Source organism: Strongyloides ratti, assembly GCF_001040885.1.
Source record: "Strongyloides ratti genome assembly S_ratti_ED321, chromosome : 2".
Taxonomy (NCBI): Eukaryota; Metazoa; Nematoda; class Chromadorea; order Rhabditida; family Strongyloididae; genus Strongyloides; species Strongyloides ratti.
In genome coordinates, this window is record NC_037308.1 from 15,481,842 (window position 1) to 15,502,652 (window position 20,811).

Here is a 20,811-nt window from a genome sequence, read left to right on the forward strand (position 1 = left end):
AGCGGGAAAAATTGTAAGTGAAAACATTATTCATCTATACTTCTAAAAAAAATTTTTTTTAAAGTAAAAAGTTGATTTAAAAAATTACTTAATTAATTGTCATAATTTGTTTTAAAAATTTTGTTTATAATATTATATTTAAAATATTTAAAATTAAAGATGTTAAAATAATTTTCTGATTTTTTTATTATACTTTTGTTAATTGCTCTAATATTTATAATCCTACTTCTTTGGTGAATCATTTTTCAAATAACATAAATAAACCTTAAAATTTTATGATTGTACATTGTTGTCATTTAAATATTTTTTAACTTAATAAGCTGTTATAGAAAATATTATTAAAGTAAATAAAAAAATTAATAATTTCACATATTGTTTGAATGAAAAGTAATAATTTTAAAAATATATAGAGATGTTATATATTGATTTTTTTATTGATAATTAAACAATACTAAAAAAATAAAAATTCTATTTAAATAATTTAGTTTTGGTATATAACAAAATTTTATACTAAATATCTTTTCTCTGTTATTAAATCATTAAATAATTTTTAAAATTTTTTAATGTGATAATGAACAATGAAAAATCTTCCCCTGTTTTTATTACATTTTGTTTCGGTGTAATATTTGGTTGTTTAATAACAATTTTTGTTATATTTAACACTTTACCTGGAAATAATTCATTATTTTTAACACTTAGTGAAATCACAGAAGATTCAATTCAATCAGAAAAAAGTTACAACGAAAAACAAAATAATTATCATCTTAAAAATATTTTACATTTTCATACTAATGACAAAATTCAAACACATGGTAAATTTTATCTTAAAAAATATTTATTTTTTTATATTTATATTTAGGAACTTTAAAAATTGTTGAAAAAATTAGTGAACGTATAAAAATTTTTTGTTACATTTTAACTGAAAAAAATAATCATGAAAAAAGAGCTATTTATGTTAAAGCAACATGGGCAAAAAGATGTAATAAATATATTTTTATGTCATCAGAAGAAGATTCATCTTTACCATCAATTAATTTAAATATTAGTGAAGGTAGAGATCATTTATGGGGTAAAACAAAAGCAGCATTTAAATATATTTATGATCATTATTACAATGATTATGATTGGTTTTTGAAAGCTGATGATGATACATATGTTATTATAGAAAATTTACGTTTCATGTTAATGGCACATCAACCATCTGAACCAATTTATTTTGGATGTAAATTTAAACCATACACAAAACAAGGATATATGTCTGGTGGTGCTGGTTATATTTTAAGTAAAAAAGCGGTAGAAAAATTTGTAACTGAAGCTTTACCAGATTCAAAAAAATGTAAAAGTACTGAGGATGGTCCAGAAGATTTAGAAATAGGTAAATGTCTAGAAAATGTAGGGGTTGTAACAGGTGATTCAAGAGATGGAGGAGGTCAACATAGATTCTTACCCTTTAGTATATCATCTCATATTTTTCCTAATGCTGTAAGTCCTAATAATTGGATCTGGAAGTATACTTATTATCCATTGGATCAAGGACCAACATGTTGTAGTGATTATGCCATTTCTTTTCATTATATTTATGCTAGAGAAATGTATTCACTTGAATATTTAATATATCATTTAAAACCATTTGGTCATATATCTGGATTTGTAGAAAAATTTATACTTTCTGGACAAAATAAATCAAAAGAACAAATTGAAGATGAAATTATTGAAAATGCATTTATTGTAGCAAAGTTAAATGCGGGAAAAGATGATATATTTATGGATATATCAAAAAATTAAACAGCAACTATTTCAACAAATGTTACACAAAATTAAATAAAAATGACTTTAAAATGGTAATACATAATTATAACAAAATCTAATAGTATTAATATTTTTAGTTTATTAAAATTAGATTTATAAAAATATACAATAAATGGTACAAAAAAAATATTAAGTATTTTATAACTTTTACTTAATGCTACTTTTAGCTTTTTTAAAATAAAAGTATTATATTTTTTAAATGTTTTTTAAGAATAACAGTCAGATTAATATAATATTATAGTTTCTTAAAAATATTTAAATTAATTTTTATTTATTAAAAATATATTTTATAGTTTTGTTTTTACATTTATCAAGTTTAAAATTTAATAAATTTTAAATACGCATATAAATATAACGATTAATTATTCTTATTAAAACAAATTTATTATTTGTGATTTTTAAATAAAAAAAAAGTATAAAAATAGGCAAATCAAAATAAAGATGTTAAAATACAGTTAACAAACAGAAAATACCTGATTTATACGATATATTTGATTCACTATGTACTTTTATTTTTTAAAAAATATTTTGTTAAAGTATTATTAAATATCTTTTTTCTTCAAAATATATTTTAATTTTCTTGTTCACAAATATAACACAAAGTATACGTTCTTTTTTTTAAAAATATTATTAAGATAATTTTATTACAATTTAAAAATTTTCTATTATTAATAAAATTTGTTAACTCTATTGATAAAAAAATATTCAATAATGATGCAACATTATTTAATAAAAATTTATTTATGAAAAGTTTGTCAAACTTGTATTTTAAATAATATATCGTAATATTAAAAAGCCAATTTTTATTTATGTGATAAAATTAAGTAAATCAATAAAGTACAAAATTACTAAAACTTAAAAATATTATACTATCTTTTATAATATATATTTTTTTTTATAAATTTTTTTGTAATATTGTATTAATCTTTCAATATCATACACATATCTTCTTTTTAAAATGATAGAAAATAACAAGAAACAAATAAATATTTGAAATTTAAATAATAATATTTTAACAAATAATACTGAAAGAAAATTATTTATAACAGAATATTGAAAAACATACTATCTTAACAATAGTTATTATGATATATATACAAAAGAATTATAAAAATTATTATATTTGCAGTATTAAAAAAAGTCGTTCTTAATGTCAATTGATAAATATTTTTAAAATATAATATTTAAAAAAAAACCTTTTATGTAAAAAAATTTTCTATCTTATTAAATTGGACAAAAAAAAGTAGTATTTCTAATCATAATCATTGAATTTTTTTAAAATATTTAATAAAAAAAGTGTTAAGTATTATTGTGATAATATATATTTAAACATTTACATATAATTTAATAAGCTATATAATAAAAGCAATCAAATTTAGAGAACCAAGAATCAACCTCTTACATGAAAGTAAACATAAAAACTGATATATTCTAAAATAAGGATGAATGAACATATTATGATTATTTTCTTGGTAAGCAAACTTATCAATATATATTACAATTCTTGACATAATAATGTAATATATTCATGTCTTGGGATTTAAAGTATTATAAAAATGCCTATCTATAAAGTACTCATTCATTTAAAATATATTTTTTTTTAGACATCCATAATTCTTATTATTTAGTTTATATTGATGTCTTATTAAATTTTAAAATACAATATATAATTATTATATCTAAAATAAAAAAGATTTTATTAATAATTTTACCCATAATAAGATAATGAATATTTTTTATCATTTATTTTATTGTATATTAAAAAATTTTTTAGAAACATATTAATTCAATATTTTAGAATTGTAAAAATATTTTGATAATCATATGTAGAATATTCCAAAATATATAGTTATTATATAACAATATACTTTTTTTAAAAACAAATTAAATTATTCAAAAGAAAATATTAATATAATATTAAAATAAATAAAATTTTTATTAATAATATGATAAATATATTTTTTGTAATTTAAAAAATTTATTATCTTATTTTTATATTAAAAAATTTTTATCTTATCAATAAAAACTTCATTTTTTATTCTTTACAAAACTAATACAAAACCACAACATTAACTTTGTAACATATACTAATATTTTATCTTTTAACAGATGTGATAAGATAACAAATATATGAGTAAACATGGTTAAATTATATTCATTTAAAAATTTTTTTGTAGATTATACACCAAAATCAGTATTTTTAATCATTACATATTTACTTGAAAAAATACTTTAACTATAATGTCAGTAAATAGAAAATATCGCCCAATTGTTATATTTATTTGTGGAACATTACTTGGAACTTTAATAACCATTTTTATCACATTTAATCTTTCATATAACAATAATATAAATCTTTCACCAAACAAAAGACATATTTCTAATTATGATCCTTCATATGATAATCATGAAGATATGGTTAGTGATAAATATGCACCAGATGTTGCTTTACATTTTCATACTAATGACACAATTCAAGCACATGGTAAATTTTATCTTAAAAAATATTTATTTTTTTTATATTTATATTTAGGAACTTTAAAAATTGTTGAAAAAATTAGTGAACGTATAAAAATTTTTTGTTATATTTTAACGGGAAAAAATAATCATAAAAAAAAAGCTATTCATGTTAAAGCAACATGGGCAAAAAGATGTAATAAATATATTTTTATGTCATCAGAAGAAGATTCATTTTTACCATCAATTAATTTAAATATTAGTGAAGGTAGAGATCATTTATGGGGTAAAACAAAAGCAGCATTTAAATATATTTATGATCATTATTACAATGATTATGATTGGTTTTTGAAAGCTGATGATGATACATATGTTATTATGGAAAATTTACGTTTCATGTTAATGGCACATCAACCATCTGAACCAATTTATTTTGGATGTAAATTTAAACCATACACAAAACAAGGATATATGTCTGGTGGTGCTGGTTATATTTTAAGTAAAAAAGCTGTAGAAAAATTTGTAACTGAAGCTTTACCAGATTCAAAAAAATGTAAAAGTACTGAAGATGGTCCAGAAGATGTAGAAATAGGTAAATGTCTAGAAAATGTAGGGGTTGTAACAGGTGATTCAAGAGATGGAGGAGGTCAACATAGATTTTTACCCTTTGATCCATCATCTCATGTTTTTCTTGGTAATAAAAATCCTAAAGATTGGATTTGGAAATATACTTATTATCCATTGGATCAAGGACCAACATGTTGTAGTGATTATGCCATTTCTTTCCATTACATTGATGCTAGAGGAATGTATGCACTTGATTATTTAATATATCATTTAAAACCATTTGGTCATATATCTGGATTTGTAGAAAAATTTATACTTTCTGGACAAAATAAATCAAAAGAACAAATTGAAGATGAAATTATTGAAAATGCATTTATTGTAGCAAAGTTAAATGCGGGAAAAAATGATTCATTTTTGGGTATATCAAATAATGAAAATTCAACAAATAATGTGTAAAAAAATTTATATATATATATATATTTGTGCTTTATTTGATTATCATAAATTATTTATACTATATAAAATTTTTTGTTTTGACAAACATTCAATTAAAACAAGGTATTATAAATATTATTGTTAGAATTTGGAAATTTATATTTGTTATATTTATAATAATAGTAAATATGATTCAGTTTAAGTTTATACTATAGATATTTCTAACAATATATTTATTTTAGTATTAATTTATATATTGTTATTTTTTTTTAAAAATAATGTTAATATAAGTACTAATTTTTTAAATATTATAATTAGAAATGTTAAATTTTTTTTAAAAAAAACAGATTTGATAATATAAATAATTTTTTATTTTTCTTATTATTTTAATTTAAAATGTTGTATAGCCGGAATTTGTTAAATCAATGTGTATACTTTATTTTAAAATATACATCAAATAAATAATACATGCAAAGTATTATTACAAACTTTATAATTAATTTTTTTTTATTAAAGATTTATAATTTAATTAATGTTTTTTATGTGTTCATTTTATTGCTTGTAATTTTTTTATTAGTTATAAATTTTGGTTAAAAATATTTATTTAAAATTTTAAGAATAATTATTTTACAAGATAACTTATTTTTAACTTTTTGAATTAAAACTAATATCATTCAAATCATCTTTTTTATAATAAAAATATAAAAAAACAACTTTATTTAATTTTTTATTTTATATGTACAAAAATCTAATAAAAATAAAAATGTAGTATGATTAATAAAATTTTAAGAACCTCTAATAATGTTAATGATAAAGATATAAAAAAAGAAAAAAAAAGTTATTCATTTTTAACAATATTTAGTAATATTTGTTTATAAATAAGTTACTTTTTAAAATTAATATAAAACTACTAAATATAACCTTATTTTTAAAATTTTGAAGTAATTGAAGAATTGATATATATTTGGTTTATCAATATTAAATGATTGTTATTTAAAAAAAATGCTTATAATTAATTTAAAATTATAAAAAAAATTTTATCTTAAATTTTGATATTTTATATGATATTTAAAAAGAAATTAAATATCAATTTTTATGTACAAATTAAAAATATAATTCAGATTACTTTATATAAATTATCTATTTTAAGTTTATAATAATTTTTTTCGTTACATTTTAATTTTAATCTCATTAAAAGATATAATAGAATATTTAAAAAAAACAAGTTGTTATCTATCACTTTAAATAATAAAAAAGTTATGATAATTAAATAAACCATGTCTGTATTATATTCTTTTTTTAAAAAGATTAAATTTTTTACAAAAAAAAAATGTATATATATTGGATATATTTCTTAATATTAAAATCAGAATTGACATAATTTTTTTTATCAATGAATATCATATTTCTATTATTTTATATTTTATTAAATATTAATTTTTTATTATATGGTTTTACAAATAGTTCTAAAAAAGTTACTACAATTACTTGTAATCCTTTAAGTAAAAATGACCATTGTATTACAATGCCTACAAAACCCTCCTCTGGTGAGTATATTGTTGCTGATAAATACAAAGTTAACTCATGTATTACTGGAAAAACTTTTAGTTCAATGCAACTAGGAATATTTTGTTATCTATATGATCAAAAAAGATTTTTAAGTAGTTATCTGACAAGGATAGACAAAGCTGGTGATCGAAGACTTTGTGGTAGAGAAAATAGATATAAATATATGAATAGTTTAGTTAAAGAATATGCTAATGATAACAGTACAAAATATTTTGATGAATGGAAAAATATTTTAGTTGTTCGTGATCCTATCTCTAGATTTATAAGTGGTTTTGTACAATTATGTGTTCTTAATATTGGCCTCCCACCAAATCATCCATATTGTTTTCATTGTGGACGTGATATTGAATGTTTCTTATCTCATCTTTTTTCAAATATTAAAAAATTTAAAAAAAATAAAGGTCAACCTGTATATTTTATTAAATATCATTTTTATCCACAAACATGGTAAAATTTTTATTAAATATTAATTTTTTTTTTGTTATTAAATTACATATTTTTTTAGGCAATGTCAATATTATTTATACAAAGAACATTATAAAATTATTTATTATAGTATGAATAATAAAAGAAAATTTTATTTAAAATATTTAAAAGAACTTAAAAATTCAAATATACCTAAAAAAAAGATAAGATTTATTAAAAAATTACTTTATAGTACAAAAACATTACATACAACTTATGATAAAAAAGAAACTAAATTTTATAGAAATATCTTAATGAATAGTAAAAAATTATTAAAATTAATTGTTCAAATATTTTATGATGACTATAGAGAATTTAAATTCAAGTGGCCTAAAATTAAAGAATAATATTTTTAAATAAAAAAAATTTTTTTTAATTAATTTTTGTTATACTATGGTTGTAAAATAACATATAAATTATTTGTTATAATATTTTTCTATTATAAATATTATTTCAAATATTTTTTTTTATTAAAAGTCTTAATTATATTAATTATTTTTAAAATTTATATAAATTTTTTTTTAAAAATTCACAGAATAAAATTTGATTTATGAGAAAGTAATTTATTTTTAATGTATGAAATATAGTTAATATTTAATGCAAAGATAATGATACCAGATAATTTTTATCTTTATATATCATTCTTTTTGATTCATTGTTTGTACTTAAAAATTCAAATGAATATATATTAGAAGACCTATAATATAATTCTATGTTATATAATATTTTTTAAAATATTTTTTTTTTTAATTTTATATTTAAATAAAAAATTCTTTTTTATTATTAAATATATTTTTAAAAGTACAAATTTTAATAAGGAAATCATATCCATTTCATTTATTTTACTAAATATACTTAAATCAAATTACTTTAAGATAATAAATTAAATTAATAGATTTCTTCTTAAAAACCCGTTCTTAAACTATTATTCATTTTAAGCTTTTCTAAATATTTATCTTTTCCCATAAATATAATAAAAATATATCAATTTATATTTTAAATTTGCATAAATATACAAATATATACATATATTTTCACTGTTCTAAATATATTTATTTCTTTTGTAATTTTAAAGATTGTAACACATAAAAATTTTGTAGAAACAGAGGTCCAATAAATATATATCTATATATATTTAGATAAATTATTCACCAACAAAATATTGTTGTTCATTGAAAAATTTGAAACATTTATCAATTCTCTCAACAATCAAGATCTCATTAATAATAACAAATATCTTTTATATATATTTTATGTAAATTGTTATCAATCATTCTTATATTCAAATTTATATTTAACTTTATTTTACCATTAAATAACTAATTTTTATTTTAATCTTTTAATTTTAATTTATTTCTTTATATTAAGTTATAATATAAATCCCTTAGTGATTATCTTTAAATTAAAAGTTTATTTTTTAATTAAATTTCTTTATTATTATTTTATTTTCTTATAAATTAATTATTATCCTGATTTCTTAATTCTTTTTATCATAATATGTTTCAAGAAAATTAAATAATTATTTAAGATGTCAATGAGTGATGAAGAAAATTTATGTATTATTGTTGTTTTTATGTCAACCTGCCAGATTTAGATGATACTATTATTAATGATAATAACTCTTATTTATAATCTTTTCTTCTTTATTATTATATTTAAATATATGTGTTAGCTGACATTAAGTTATATAGTTAATTATATTTTACTATCTGAGGTCAACTAATAATTTTGTCTATAATTAAAGTACATTACAACATTTTTCAAAAATTTTACTATTTTATTTACTTCATTAGATAAATAAAATTTTAATAAAAATTTATAAAAACTATCATAATATTTTAAAAATTAAAATCATTTTATGAAATTATATTTAGTTTGTTGTGTTAAAATATTTAAATTTTGTCATTTCATAAAAGAGTACATAAATATAATTTTAAAACTTTTTTCTTTACTATTCACTTACACCACAATCTATCATTCTTCTATCTCTTATCTTTTCTATCTAAATTAATTTTGAAAATGTCCATGTCTTTAATTGTTTCTTCCTCAAAACACCCATCATTTTTGTTATAGTCCTCCTACTCTTACCCTTTTTGACTTTTATCTACCCATAGTTGTTGTTAAAATGAAATTTGAATAATAATCATATTTTCAAAGCAATTCCATTTTACAACATTCTTTTTCTATATTCTGTAATTGTAATTACAATATATAAATAATAAAAATAATCTTCATATTATTATCCCTAACTATATAATATCAATTTAAATAAATGTTTTCTCCTTTACTTTTATTTTTCAAATGCCAATTTTTGCCTCTTCAACTTTATCTATTCTATTGTACATGATTAATAGTGAAGTGGACATTATATAAGATTGATGAAAATGAAAAGATAAGCTTATATACCAAAGTTAAGATTAATTTTATATAATATTTTTAAGGTTAACTGTCTTTACCAAAATATTTCAAATTTGATATTTAATCCTATCATTGCGTGTTTTTAATTTTTAACTAGCTATTTTCTCTTTTTCTAACATTATATATTTTTGTTTCCAATTTATATTTTTCCATATTCTTTCTACCATCTAACTTTGCTATTTAATCAAGTTTTAAAAAAAAAATTGTGTACAATAACAACATTACATATATAATTTTTTATGAAAAAAAAAATTTACTTTTATTTTTTTTAATGTACTATTCATGTTTTTAAAAAAAAAATCTTTATGTAATATTTATTTATTATCTTCAACTTTATAAAAAAAGTACATATTAATTTTTTAATAAATCACTCTCACATCCATATAAATTTTTATTATCTTTATTCAAAATATTAACATTTTTTTTTTGGCAAAATAAAAGTTTTAGTATAGTGAAAATAGTAAAATTGACTATCATTAGAAATATTTTCTGTCATTTAAAAATATATGATGAAATTTTTTTTTTATTATAATTTAGCATGACAAAGTATTATTTATATTAAATTTTTTTATTTTAATTATTATCTTCATTTTGATTGATTAGTTTTTGTGGTTTTTGAAAAATTTTTGTATGATATTAATATATTTCTATTTATTTGAATTTTTTTTAATATCATATTTACAAATTTTATAAAAACATAAACTATGTAACATTTTTTTCTTTTTCCTTTTTTCATGAAACTAATTTGTATCATAAAAAAAATATTTAACAGAAAGATTAAAGAAGACATTGAAATATCAATAGTCAATAGAAAATTTTTTTTTTATTTTAACTTGTATGATAATATATATATATAAGTATAAGAGTCATATACTTACTTATTTGAACCAATTGTCTTCAAGTGGATATATAGATATATCTTTATATTCAATTTTATTCTTCTCAACTAAATTTACTACTTCAATAATTTGTATCCTTAAAGTTTATAAAAACAATTAATAAAACTTTAACTTTTCAAGTATAACATATTAAGACAATATAATTAGTATGACTTTTAAATAATAACTTATTATTCTTTTATTACTTATAATCATGTTGTAATTTTGAGAACATTTACAGATGGATAAAAATTTGTAAGGTAAAATCACTTTCTCTATCATTAAAAACATCTTATAACAAAAAAAAAATGCCATCTGTTTTAATGCTTCATTTATAATCAAAAAATTAAAAGTATTTGATTTCACATATACTTTATATTAAATAACTTTTAGAAATTTAATTCTCATATATATAAATATAATTTATTCTAAAATTTTTTTTTAATGATTTATCATTTTAATATTATAAAAAAAAAATTATATCTTATCCCTAATTTATAAAATTATATTTTTTTTTAATAAAACTTTTATGTAATATATATATATACATATATAGTATATGTTTGTATATTATCTACTCTATTTGAGATATTCTTAAATTACATCATTCTTTTTTTTTCATTTAGCCTCTTCAATAATTTCATTATCTTCTTTTAATAGAAATGATAGTTTAAAACAATGTAAATGTATATATACACATACCAATTATTTCTTTCCTTTTTGTATACATTAAATTTTTCATTACTCTCATTTATAATAGAGTAAAATATTTATTTTATTTTTTTTTCATTAGCTAATACTTTAATTGTATTTTTATTTCAAATTCTTGGATATAAATATTTGACAAGAAACATACAAAAGTTAAAATAATAATATTCTTTTAATATCTAAATATTTATAATTTTATCAATTATAATATATATATTAAATGAATAAAATAAAAATATTGTTATAATACCCCCTAAATATTATAATATTATATCTATATTTTGCCATTCTTAAATATGGTTGCCCAGGTGATTCTTTTATTAGTAGTAGATAAAATGAATGATGTATGATGTTATATATACCATATATTTGATTATACCTCTAATATAAATTTTTTAATCAAATTATTTTATCTTATTATATTTCTATATATATCTTTATACTATTTAATAATTAAATTGATTTTAGACAAAATATATTTATTAATCTTATTATGTTTATAAATTTATGAAATATATTTTCTGATATTTAGTAAATAAAAAAAATTACAATTCTATTAGTAAAAAAAAATTATATAATTGGTAGTATGTCGGAATCAGGAAGTTGCCTCAGTTCAGCGGTCAATTCACCTATGACACCTGAAGAAATAATATCAGAAAAGTCGGCTAAAATAAAAAAATGGGTTATGAATAGATTACAGGAGGTATGTTTCAATTACAAAAAGTACATTTGATCTAATAAAATTAAATTAATATTCTTGATATTCTTCTTCTTTTTTCATTAAATTTCCAACAACCTCTTAATTTATTTTATTTATTATATTAGATATATATATTTTTTTTTTGTTAAAACAAATCACCTATTGTAGAACTGTTACATTTAATTTATTATAGAGATATTTTTCATTCCTATAAAGTTAGAAAATAAATATTTATAACAATTGTGCAATGATATCTTCTTTTAGTATAATAAAAATATTTTTAATACACCTGCTGTTTCAGAAATATTTTATATAAATGTCACCAGGAGTCTTTTTTAATATAATATTTTTAATAAAAATAAACATTTAGTTAATAAATCACTTTATAAAGACTTAAAAATGACTTATGTTTTTCTTTATTTTTACATAATCATAAATGACAAAATGTAATGGTAATCAAAGATGCCAGTTTAATCCTATCATGATACACCACCTGCCATTTTATTAAATCTTTTTTATTGTCTTTTTGTTATTTAATAACACCCTCCATTTAATTAGTTGATGATTTTTAATCATAAATAAGTGAGAAAATGATTGAAGATTCTTTGATTAAATTAAAATTTTTTATTTATATTATTTTTACTATTTATTTATATAAAAATATATATTAATTTATGTATTTTTATTAAAAATAATTTATATTTTTTTTTGTGATATATTTTTCTTGATATATTTTTTACTCAACTCAATAACATTTCTATTTCCTCAATCAATTAATTTTTTTTAGTCTTATTTTTTTTTTAAAATTTAATATTTAAAATTTTAATAGTAATTTTTTTATTCACAGTATATAATATATGTATAAGTTATTATTAATGATTACTCAAAAATATCTATTCAATCATTTATTAATCTTAATATAAATATAAAATTTATATAATATATCTAATTTGATAATCTAATATATAATATTATATATTCACATTATATAATTTTATTATATTCTTAAGTCACTAAAATTGTTGTCTTATTTTATATGCCTTTCATTTTAGTATCACTTTTTTAATTAACTTTTGATATTTAAGCATCTTTTCCCTTTCCTTCTGGTATGCGTTCATATTTTATTGCTTAAAAAATATTGAATTGCTTTATTTAAAATATATTTTTAAGATAAACTAGTTATTTATGTTATTGTATGATTTCATGTAAAAAAATTATTTTAATTAATATACAAATTTTTGAGCTAGTTTCATTTATATAAACATTTAAAAATTATTATAACTTAATATTTTAATAAATAAATATTTTCTGATTTATTTTATTATTATTATATTTAATAATTTTATTAGAGAAAAAAAATTTTTTTTTAAATATATTTTTTAATGCACATGTATATATATATATATATTTTTATATAAAAACATACAATAAACTTTTCCAGTACCTTTTCATATTTATAAATATTAAAATTAAACAAAAAAAATTACAAGGTTCATTTAACAAATGTCCTTATAGTATGTTCTTTTTATCTATTAAATTTAGAAACAACACATTTAAATTTTCTTCTTTTCTTGTTTATTATAGTAATAGAAATTGGTAATAACTATAAATATAATATACATATATTTTATTCTTTTTATGCCATTCTCAACCAAATATTTTGGATATATATTTATTTTTGTTTTCATACACTTCCTTTTCATTGTCATCTTATCTTTTTTAGATATCCTTTAACCAATTTTTAGTTTATTTTTCATTCTTTTACTAGTAAATAGTTTATTGAATAATGTCTTTATCATTCAAAAATTGACACTAAATTTAAGTATCTTTTTTATCATAATGTGAAAAATTGTTAATTGAAATATAAACTTTCTATATATATATATATATATATATATATTTATTCTTCTAATAGGGAATAGGATAAAGCAATCAAATTAAAATTAATAGTTTATATTTATTATTTAATAAAAATTAAACTTTTACTAATTTATTTTGATAACTTTTATCTCCTCCGACAATCATTTACATACTTCTTCATGTTAATCAACTATTAAATTATTATCAATATATATATATATATATCACCCATGAATGTGTTTGTGCCTTATGCAAATATTAATAATAATAATCGCTTTTATAAATAATAATTTACTTTTATTCAATTTTATCAAGATAAGGTTTCCTTTAACTCATTAACTATTCTAACTCAACTCTTTTTAGATGTATAAATATAATAAATTCTTTTTCTTTGTTTAAATGTACTTTCTTTTTACTGATTATGATAAAAATAAAATTTATATATCTATAAATTTTTTTATCTTTTAAAAAATTATTTTTTTAATATAAAAAATTTTTTAACTATTTTATCTTTTTGTCATTTCTCATAAAATAGTTATATATATATATTTTATAACAAAAACTTTTATGATATCTTAATAACCATTTTCTTTGTGTATATAACACCTGTTTTATCATAAATATAAATTGTGTAACTTTACTTCTCACCAAATATCTCCTTTATTTAAATCCTCATTTAAAATACAATTAACAAAAATTTTAAAAAGTTAAAATTCATGAAGCTTAAGATTATTTTATTTCCTATTTATTTTAAAGAAGTCTTTTTTTACAACATTTTTATTCAAATTTGATACCTTTTATCTAATAACTAGTTTTTAAAAGAAGACTTTTTAATATATATATATATCATGTTGTTAATTTTTTTATCATAATAAATTTATTTTATGAAGTAAAATTAGTATTAAATGGTTTTAATATTTCATTCATACTACATATTATATTTTATAAGTTTTTTTTTTTTACAATTGATAATTTATTATAATTTTTAAATGATATTTCATTGAATAGAATAAAATAATAATGTTACTGTTAACCTTTTTTTTCAATTTAATTTTACAAGAAAACTTGAATATTGTTTTATTTATTAAGTTGCACATATACCCTCTGACACTCAAAATAATAGTTTAACTTGAAGCAGATTATTTTCATTTCTCTCTAATGGATAGTTTTGTTTTCTTTATATATATGTATACACTTAGTCCATTTATGTACTAAAACAAAAGTTTAATCTTTTAACAATATAAAAAGTCTTCTTAAAATTTTTAATTTATTAAAAATTTTTATAAATATATATTTTATATTTTTGTACAATTTATTAAGATATTATTCATTTAATTATAAATAAATCTCTTTATTCTTAACATATAAAATATAATATTATCCTGTCAATAACATATTAAAATTTTTTTTTCTACCAAAACATTTAATTTATTGCTAGCTCTAAAATACTATGTATAATTTTTAATTATTTTATTCTTTTAAACTTATCTATTATATAAATTAAAAAATTTTTTTAAGTTAAACAATAAAACTTTTTGCCTTTTATTCTTTCACTACGTGAAACATTCATATAATTGATATGTCTTTGAAAAAAAAAATACTAGTTTCTAGAAACAGGATAAAGTACATTCTTTGTTATGTTGTAATATTTTTTTTTTTACCCAAAAAAAATTTTTTTTAAATAATAATAATTAAATAAAATATAAATTTTTCATTCTTTGTAAATTTATTTCCAATTTTTCACACAAACATAAATATAAATGAATAATTTATTAAAATTAAAAAAAAAAAAAAGAAATAAATTGTTGTAATTTTTATTTAAAATTAACTATTGTTAATATACATATATATTTATTTGTTTTAATACAAAATAATATTTGTACTACTCTCAAAAGAATACATATAATTTATATTTTCTATTATAAAATTAATCTTATTTTTCTTTATGTCTAAATTAAAAAATAATTTTTTTTTCCTTTTATTTATATTATATTTTAGTTGGAGGACCAAAACGAACGTCTTAAAGCTCAGAATCTTAAATGTACCAATCAACTGAAGGCACTAAGTAGTTTAGCTGAGAAACAAAAGTACTGGAAAAATAAAAATATTAATTCAAATTTTTTTTCTCAAAGTTGCATAGTAAGTTTATTTATATATATATATATTTTTTTTATCTAATTTTTACTAATTTTTAATTTTCTTTTAATAGTATATTAGAAAAAAATTATATAATTATAAGTAAATATCAAGTTTTTTTTTTCTATTTTTGTTAAAAAAATAACAATCTTTTGTAAATACTTTTTAATTGTTGATAAAAAAAAAAGATTATATAAAAAAAAAATTTTTTTCATAAATTATTTTAAATTACTAGAAATTTTTTATTTTATTTTACCTCTTTATATCATTTGACAAGATTATTAATACATAGTATAAATTTAAAGAAATACTCATTAAAAATTAATAGTTTTCCTTTTTCCAAACAAAAATTCATTGATACATTTATTATATATAAATATACATTTATATTACTCTCGCTATATATTATTTTTGAGTTGTACAGAGAAAATATATTGTAAAAAGTTTATTTCTTTAAACAATGTTAAAAATATTTTGGTACCTACTAATAAATAACTATTTTATAATCTTTTTGTTAAAACTATATATTTAAATGTTATATATATATATATTAAAAATAAATAATACATTTTTGATATGTTTTAGGGAATGTTACCTACAAGTTTATCAAAAACTAATTTTGATTTAACATCTATAATTAATCAACAAACAACTACTGGTATTGTTGGTGGTGATTGTTATAGAACATCTGATGATAGTGGATTAACTAGTGATTCTTCTGGAGCTATTGGATGTACTATTATGACAAGATCTACTGCACCAATAATAAATTGTACAAGTACAACTAAAAGTCCACGAACAAAAAAAAGAGAAGGTTTGTTTATTTATATATTTAAAAAAAAAACATTATTAATAAATTATAATAATTTTTTTTTTGAAAATATTTTAGGTAGAAATAATTACAGAAATGAAAGAAAAGATGATGTTATGTCTTCAGCAACTGATTCTTCTCCTTATGATGAGGAAGCTAAACCAATACCAACACCAAGAAGAAGTAATAAAGGAAATGATAAAATTAAATATAATGAAAAAATTACTGATGTTGAATTAACTTCTAACACTGCTAGTGTAAGTTTTTTTCTTTTTCTAAATAAATATGTAATAATTTACTTAAAAGAACAAAGGAAATTATAAAAAAATAATGTTTATCATTTATAAAGATAAATTATTTATAATTTTAGTTATAAATTCATATTGTACTTTATGAAATTTTTTTACTTGTAGTTCCTTATTATTAAAATAATATATGCATGTATTTAAAATTATATTTAAAGAAAAAAATTTATTAATATATAAAATAAATAATAAATTTATTAAATTATAGATAGAACGTGACAGTCTTGAATCTCCCAGTGGAGATGATGACGATAGTTATAATGATTATGGAATAGAAGTAGAGGAAGATGAAATTTTTGAAGAGATTGATAGTATTTGTGATGAGAAAAATAGACAAAAATTTCCAGAAAATTGTTTTACAAATGAAACACCAAAAATAGTTAAAAAAGATTTTGTAAAAAGTATATCTCCAGAGTATGTAAATATGAAAGATATTATATTAATAAAAAATGACAATATTGAGGAGGATAAGAATTATGATAGTATAAGGAGAAATAAATGTTTTAAAGATTCATTTCACTTAAAGAATACTTTTAATGGGACAATTGAAAAAAAAGATATGCCATTATATTCAAATATTGATAAAAATAAAATTAATTTTTCTTCAAATTCTATTAAATCTATAAAATATCCTTTTGTAAGTTTTTTTTTTTAAATTTTTTATTATTACTAAAATTAATAATTTTTTTTTAGGAAACTCGTTTACATCAAATGGCAGAAAAATGTTTAAGTATTGTTGAAAATGATATTATTCCTACAACATCATCTAAACATTCTTCTGGTACACCAGATACAACTATTATTTCATTTAATAGGTCTGAATCAAATTTATCTTGTAATGATAAAATTATATTTAATGGGAATGGAAAGATGAGTTTAACAACGGCATCATACTGTTCTTCAACACATATACCATCATCATCAAATAATAATAATAATAATGAATATCAACGTCCAGATAGTTATAAAAATGATTATATTAAAAATTCTCCATGTATATCAGGTTCAAGTAGTTTAAGGACAAGTTTAGTACCAGGAAGAGAATGTTATGAAAAACAGGGAAATTTAACACAAATGACAGATAATCGATTAAAATCTATAAAAAGAAGATATTTTGTTTTAAAAAATTCTTATTTAACTATTTATAAAAATCAAAAATGTATGGCACGTGATGAGGGATTATGTATGCATATACCAATGAAAGATATTAAAAGTATTGTAAGAATAATATCAAAAAATAATGTAAAAGGTATACAAATTACTACAAATGAAACAACATTAAGATATCATGGTGATTCTGATCTTTTAACTGAAGAATGGTTTCTTGTTCTAACACAATCATTAAGAAATGCCACTATTAATGATTTATCTACAAGAGAAAAAGCAATAACATCAATTATTTGTGGTTGGATGTATAAAGTTAAAAATGGACATCAAAGAAAACATTATGTTAGTTTAGTTGATCAAAAATTATTATTTTTTAAAAAATATGATGATAAAATACCAACATCACATATTTATTTACATGGTGCTTTTGTAACAGAAAAAAGTAGGAGTAAATTAAGTTCAGATGAATATAGTGGAACAAGTGAAGATGATCAAGAAACAGGAAATAATAAAATTGACAATCCTCATTTAATTAATGAAATACGAAAAAATAATGATTCAAATAAAAAAGGTGAATATAGTATATGTATTGAAGTTCCAAATCAAGATCCTATATATTTAGTTTTAAATAATAATGAAGATAAAGATAAATGGTTGTATTATCTTAAAGTAGCAAGTCGTGATGCTTCTTTACAAGGAAGTGCTTTTGAAATACTTCTTCAAAAAATATTAATCAAAGGTTCTGAACATATCAATTATATGTTATTTGATGATTTATTATTAAAACCAAGTATGAAAGAAAATTTAATTGAACCATTAAATTCATTTGATAATAAAATATTAAAAAAAAAAGCTGTTGAGATGGATAGAGCTGTACATCTTTTTGTTACTGTTCAATTAAATCCAAATGCATTTCAATATCATGTAGATTTAGCTCAAAATATTATTACAACTGCCTTAGAAGATGAATCATTAAAAAATGAATTATATTCACAATTAATAAGAATGACAAATGGTTCATTAAGTAGTTGTAATCAAGGATGGAGATTATTAGCATTAACATTACCTATATTTTTACCAAAACAATATGCATTATTATGGTTTTTAAAACAACATATTAGAAGATGGTATAATATAAAAAATGATGATACACCTATTGTTAAATATTGTGAAAGTTTACTTGAAACATGTATACATTCTGGTTGTAGGCAAGAACCTCCATCAAAATTAGAAGCAAAAATTATATTAACAAAAGATTTTTCAACTTCACAAAGTAATATGCCATTCTCAATACCTATATTACTTCCTTCCGGTGATTATCAAATGATTGAATTTGATGGAACAACTGAAATAGGTCATTCGTTATCGTCACTTTGTCTAAGATTAAACTTAAGACCAGCATTATTAAGTGGTTATGCTTTATATGCACAAGATCCTTTTGGTTCATCAACAGATTTAATTTTATTAAAAGGTAAACAAAAACTTTGTGATTGTATATCATTTTGGGAAAGGCAAATAACAGTTAATGGTAAAGGTAAAATTGTTGAAGATGGTTCATCAATCAAAATACAACTTCGTATGCGACATTACTGGAGACATTTACACAATGATGAAACAATTATGGAACAATTATTTTTATGTCATAGAATGGGTGAAGAAATTGTTAAGGGACAAATACCTATAAGTAATGAATTAGGTGAAGAATTAGCTGCACTTTATGGACAAATGGTATTTGGTGATTATACACCACCATTAAATTTACAATTAGATGAAATATTAGATAAATTTTATCCAAAAAAATTATTAGATGTTGTTTGTGTCAGAAGTTTAAAAGTTAATATTCTTCAAAAATGGATTGAGTTTAAAGAACTTTCAATTAATGATTGTGTTAGAATGATTTTATTTGCATTAAGAAAATGGAAATTATTTGGAAGTTATATGAAAAATGCTCAAATGAAATTACCATGTATGCAGGGAATATTTATAGCAATTAATGAATCAGGAGTACATTTACTATCAGAGAAACAATTAGAAATAATACGTACAATACCATTACATTCAATAGTATCATTTGGAGAGTACAATAATGATTTTATGTTAACAATGATTAGACAAGTATCACCATCAGCTCATCCAGAAGAAACACCCCGAGAAAGGATTACTTTTACAATGGATCGTAAATCAATTGAGCAAATGACAATACATCTAGCTGAATTTATTAGGTGCCAAAAATTGATATGGAAACTATCAATAAACCACTAAATTATAATTTTCTTATAATCAAAAAAATATGTTTAAATGTTATATATATCTTAAATAAAATGTTCATAATTTCTACTAAACTTGAGTTCTTTTTTTTCAGTAAATTTGTATTACAGAAAAGTAAAAATTTTTATCAATTTTATCTAGTTTTTGAATATCATTAAAAGTATGAAATTTTTCTTTTGAGAAATATTTTTTTTAATGATTTAATGTTTGTAATATCCTTAATTGCCATACTAGTACTTAAATCACTTCTATCTTGTTGCTCCTAAATCTGATTAAAAGAATTAAAAATTATATAAACATTATGAATGCTTTTTTTGT

The 20,811-nt window shown here is 18.5% G+C and overlaps 4 protein-coding genes across 4 annotated transcripts; all 4 read left to right on the forward strand.

Annotated features, from left to right (window-relative positions):
* Positions 1-571: 571 nt before the first annotated feature.
* SRAE_2000490900 (Glycoprotein-N-acetylgalactosamine 3-beta-galactosyltransferase 1) lies at positions 572-1,785 on the forward strand (the record flags this gene model as incomplete). The annotated part of the gene is made up of 2 exons (XM_024643849.1): positions 572-812; positions 860-1,785. The coding sequence occupies 2 exons, from the start codon at positions 572-574 to the stop codon at positions 1,783-1,785; spliced, it is 1,167 nt and encodes a 388-aa protein (XP_024509475.1).
* A 2,265-nt stretch (positions 1,786-4,050) lies between these two features.
* SRAE_2000491000 (Glycoprotein-N-acetylgalactosamine 3-beta-galactosyltransferase 1) lies at positions 4,051-5,289 on the forward strand (the record flags this gene model as incomplete). Its single annotated transcript, XM_024643850.1, has 2 exons — positions 4,051-4,294; positions 4,343-5,289. 2 exons carry the CDS (start codon positions 4,051-4,053, stop codon positions 5,287-5,289), a joined length of 1,191 nt encoding a protein of 396 aa, XP_024509476.1.
* A 1,504-nt stretch (positions 5,290-6,793) lies between these two features.
* Positions 6,794-7,288, forward strand: SRAE_2000491100 (Sulfotransferase family-containing protein; the record flags this gene model as incomplete). Its single annotated transcript, XM_024643851.1, has 1 exon — positions 6,794-7,288. The coding sequence occupies one exon, from the start codon at positions 6,794-6,796 to the stop codon at positions 7,286-7,288; it is 495 nt and encodes a 164-aa protein (XP_024509477.1).
* Positions 7,289-11,892: 4,604 nt separating this feature from the next.
* On the forward strand, positions 11,893-20,487 carry SRAE_2000491200 (FERM domain and MyTH4 domain and Pleckstrin homology domain and Pleckstrin homology-like domain and FERM/acyl-CoA-binding protein, 3-helical bundle domain and FERM central domain and Band 4.1 domain-containing protein; the record flags this gene model as incomplete). The annotated part of the gene is made up of 6 exons (XM_024643853.1): positions 11,893-12,009; positions 15,865-16,005; positions 16,588-16,816; positions 16,892-17,070; positions 17,327-17,755; positions 17,812-20,487. The coding sequence occupies 6 exons, from the start codon at positions 11,893-11,895 to the stop codon at positions 20,485-20,487; spliced, it is 3,771 nt and encodes a 1,256-aa protein (XP_024509478.1).
* Positions 20,488-20,811: the final 324 nt, after the last annotated feature.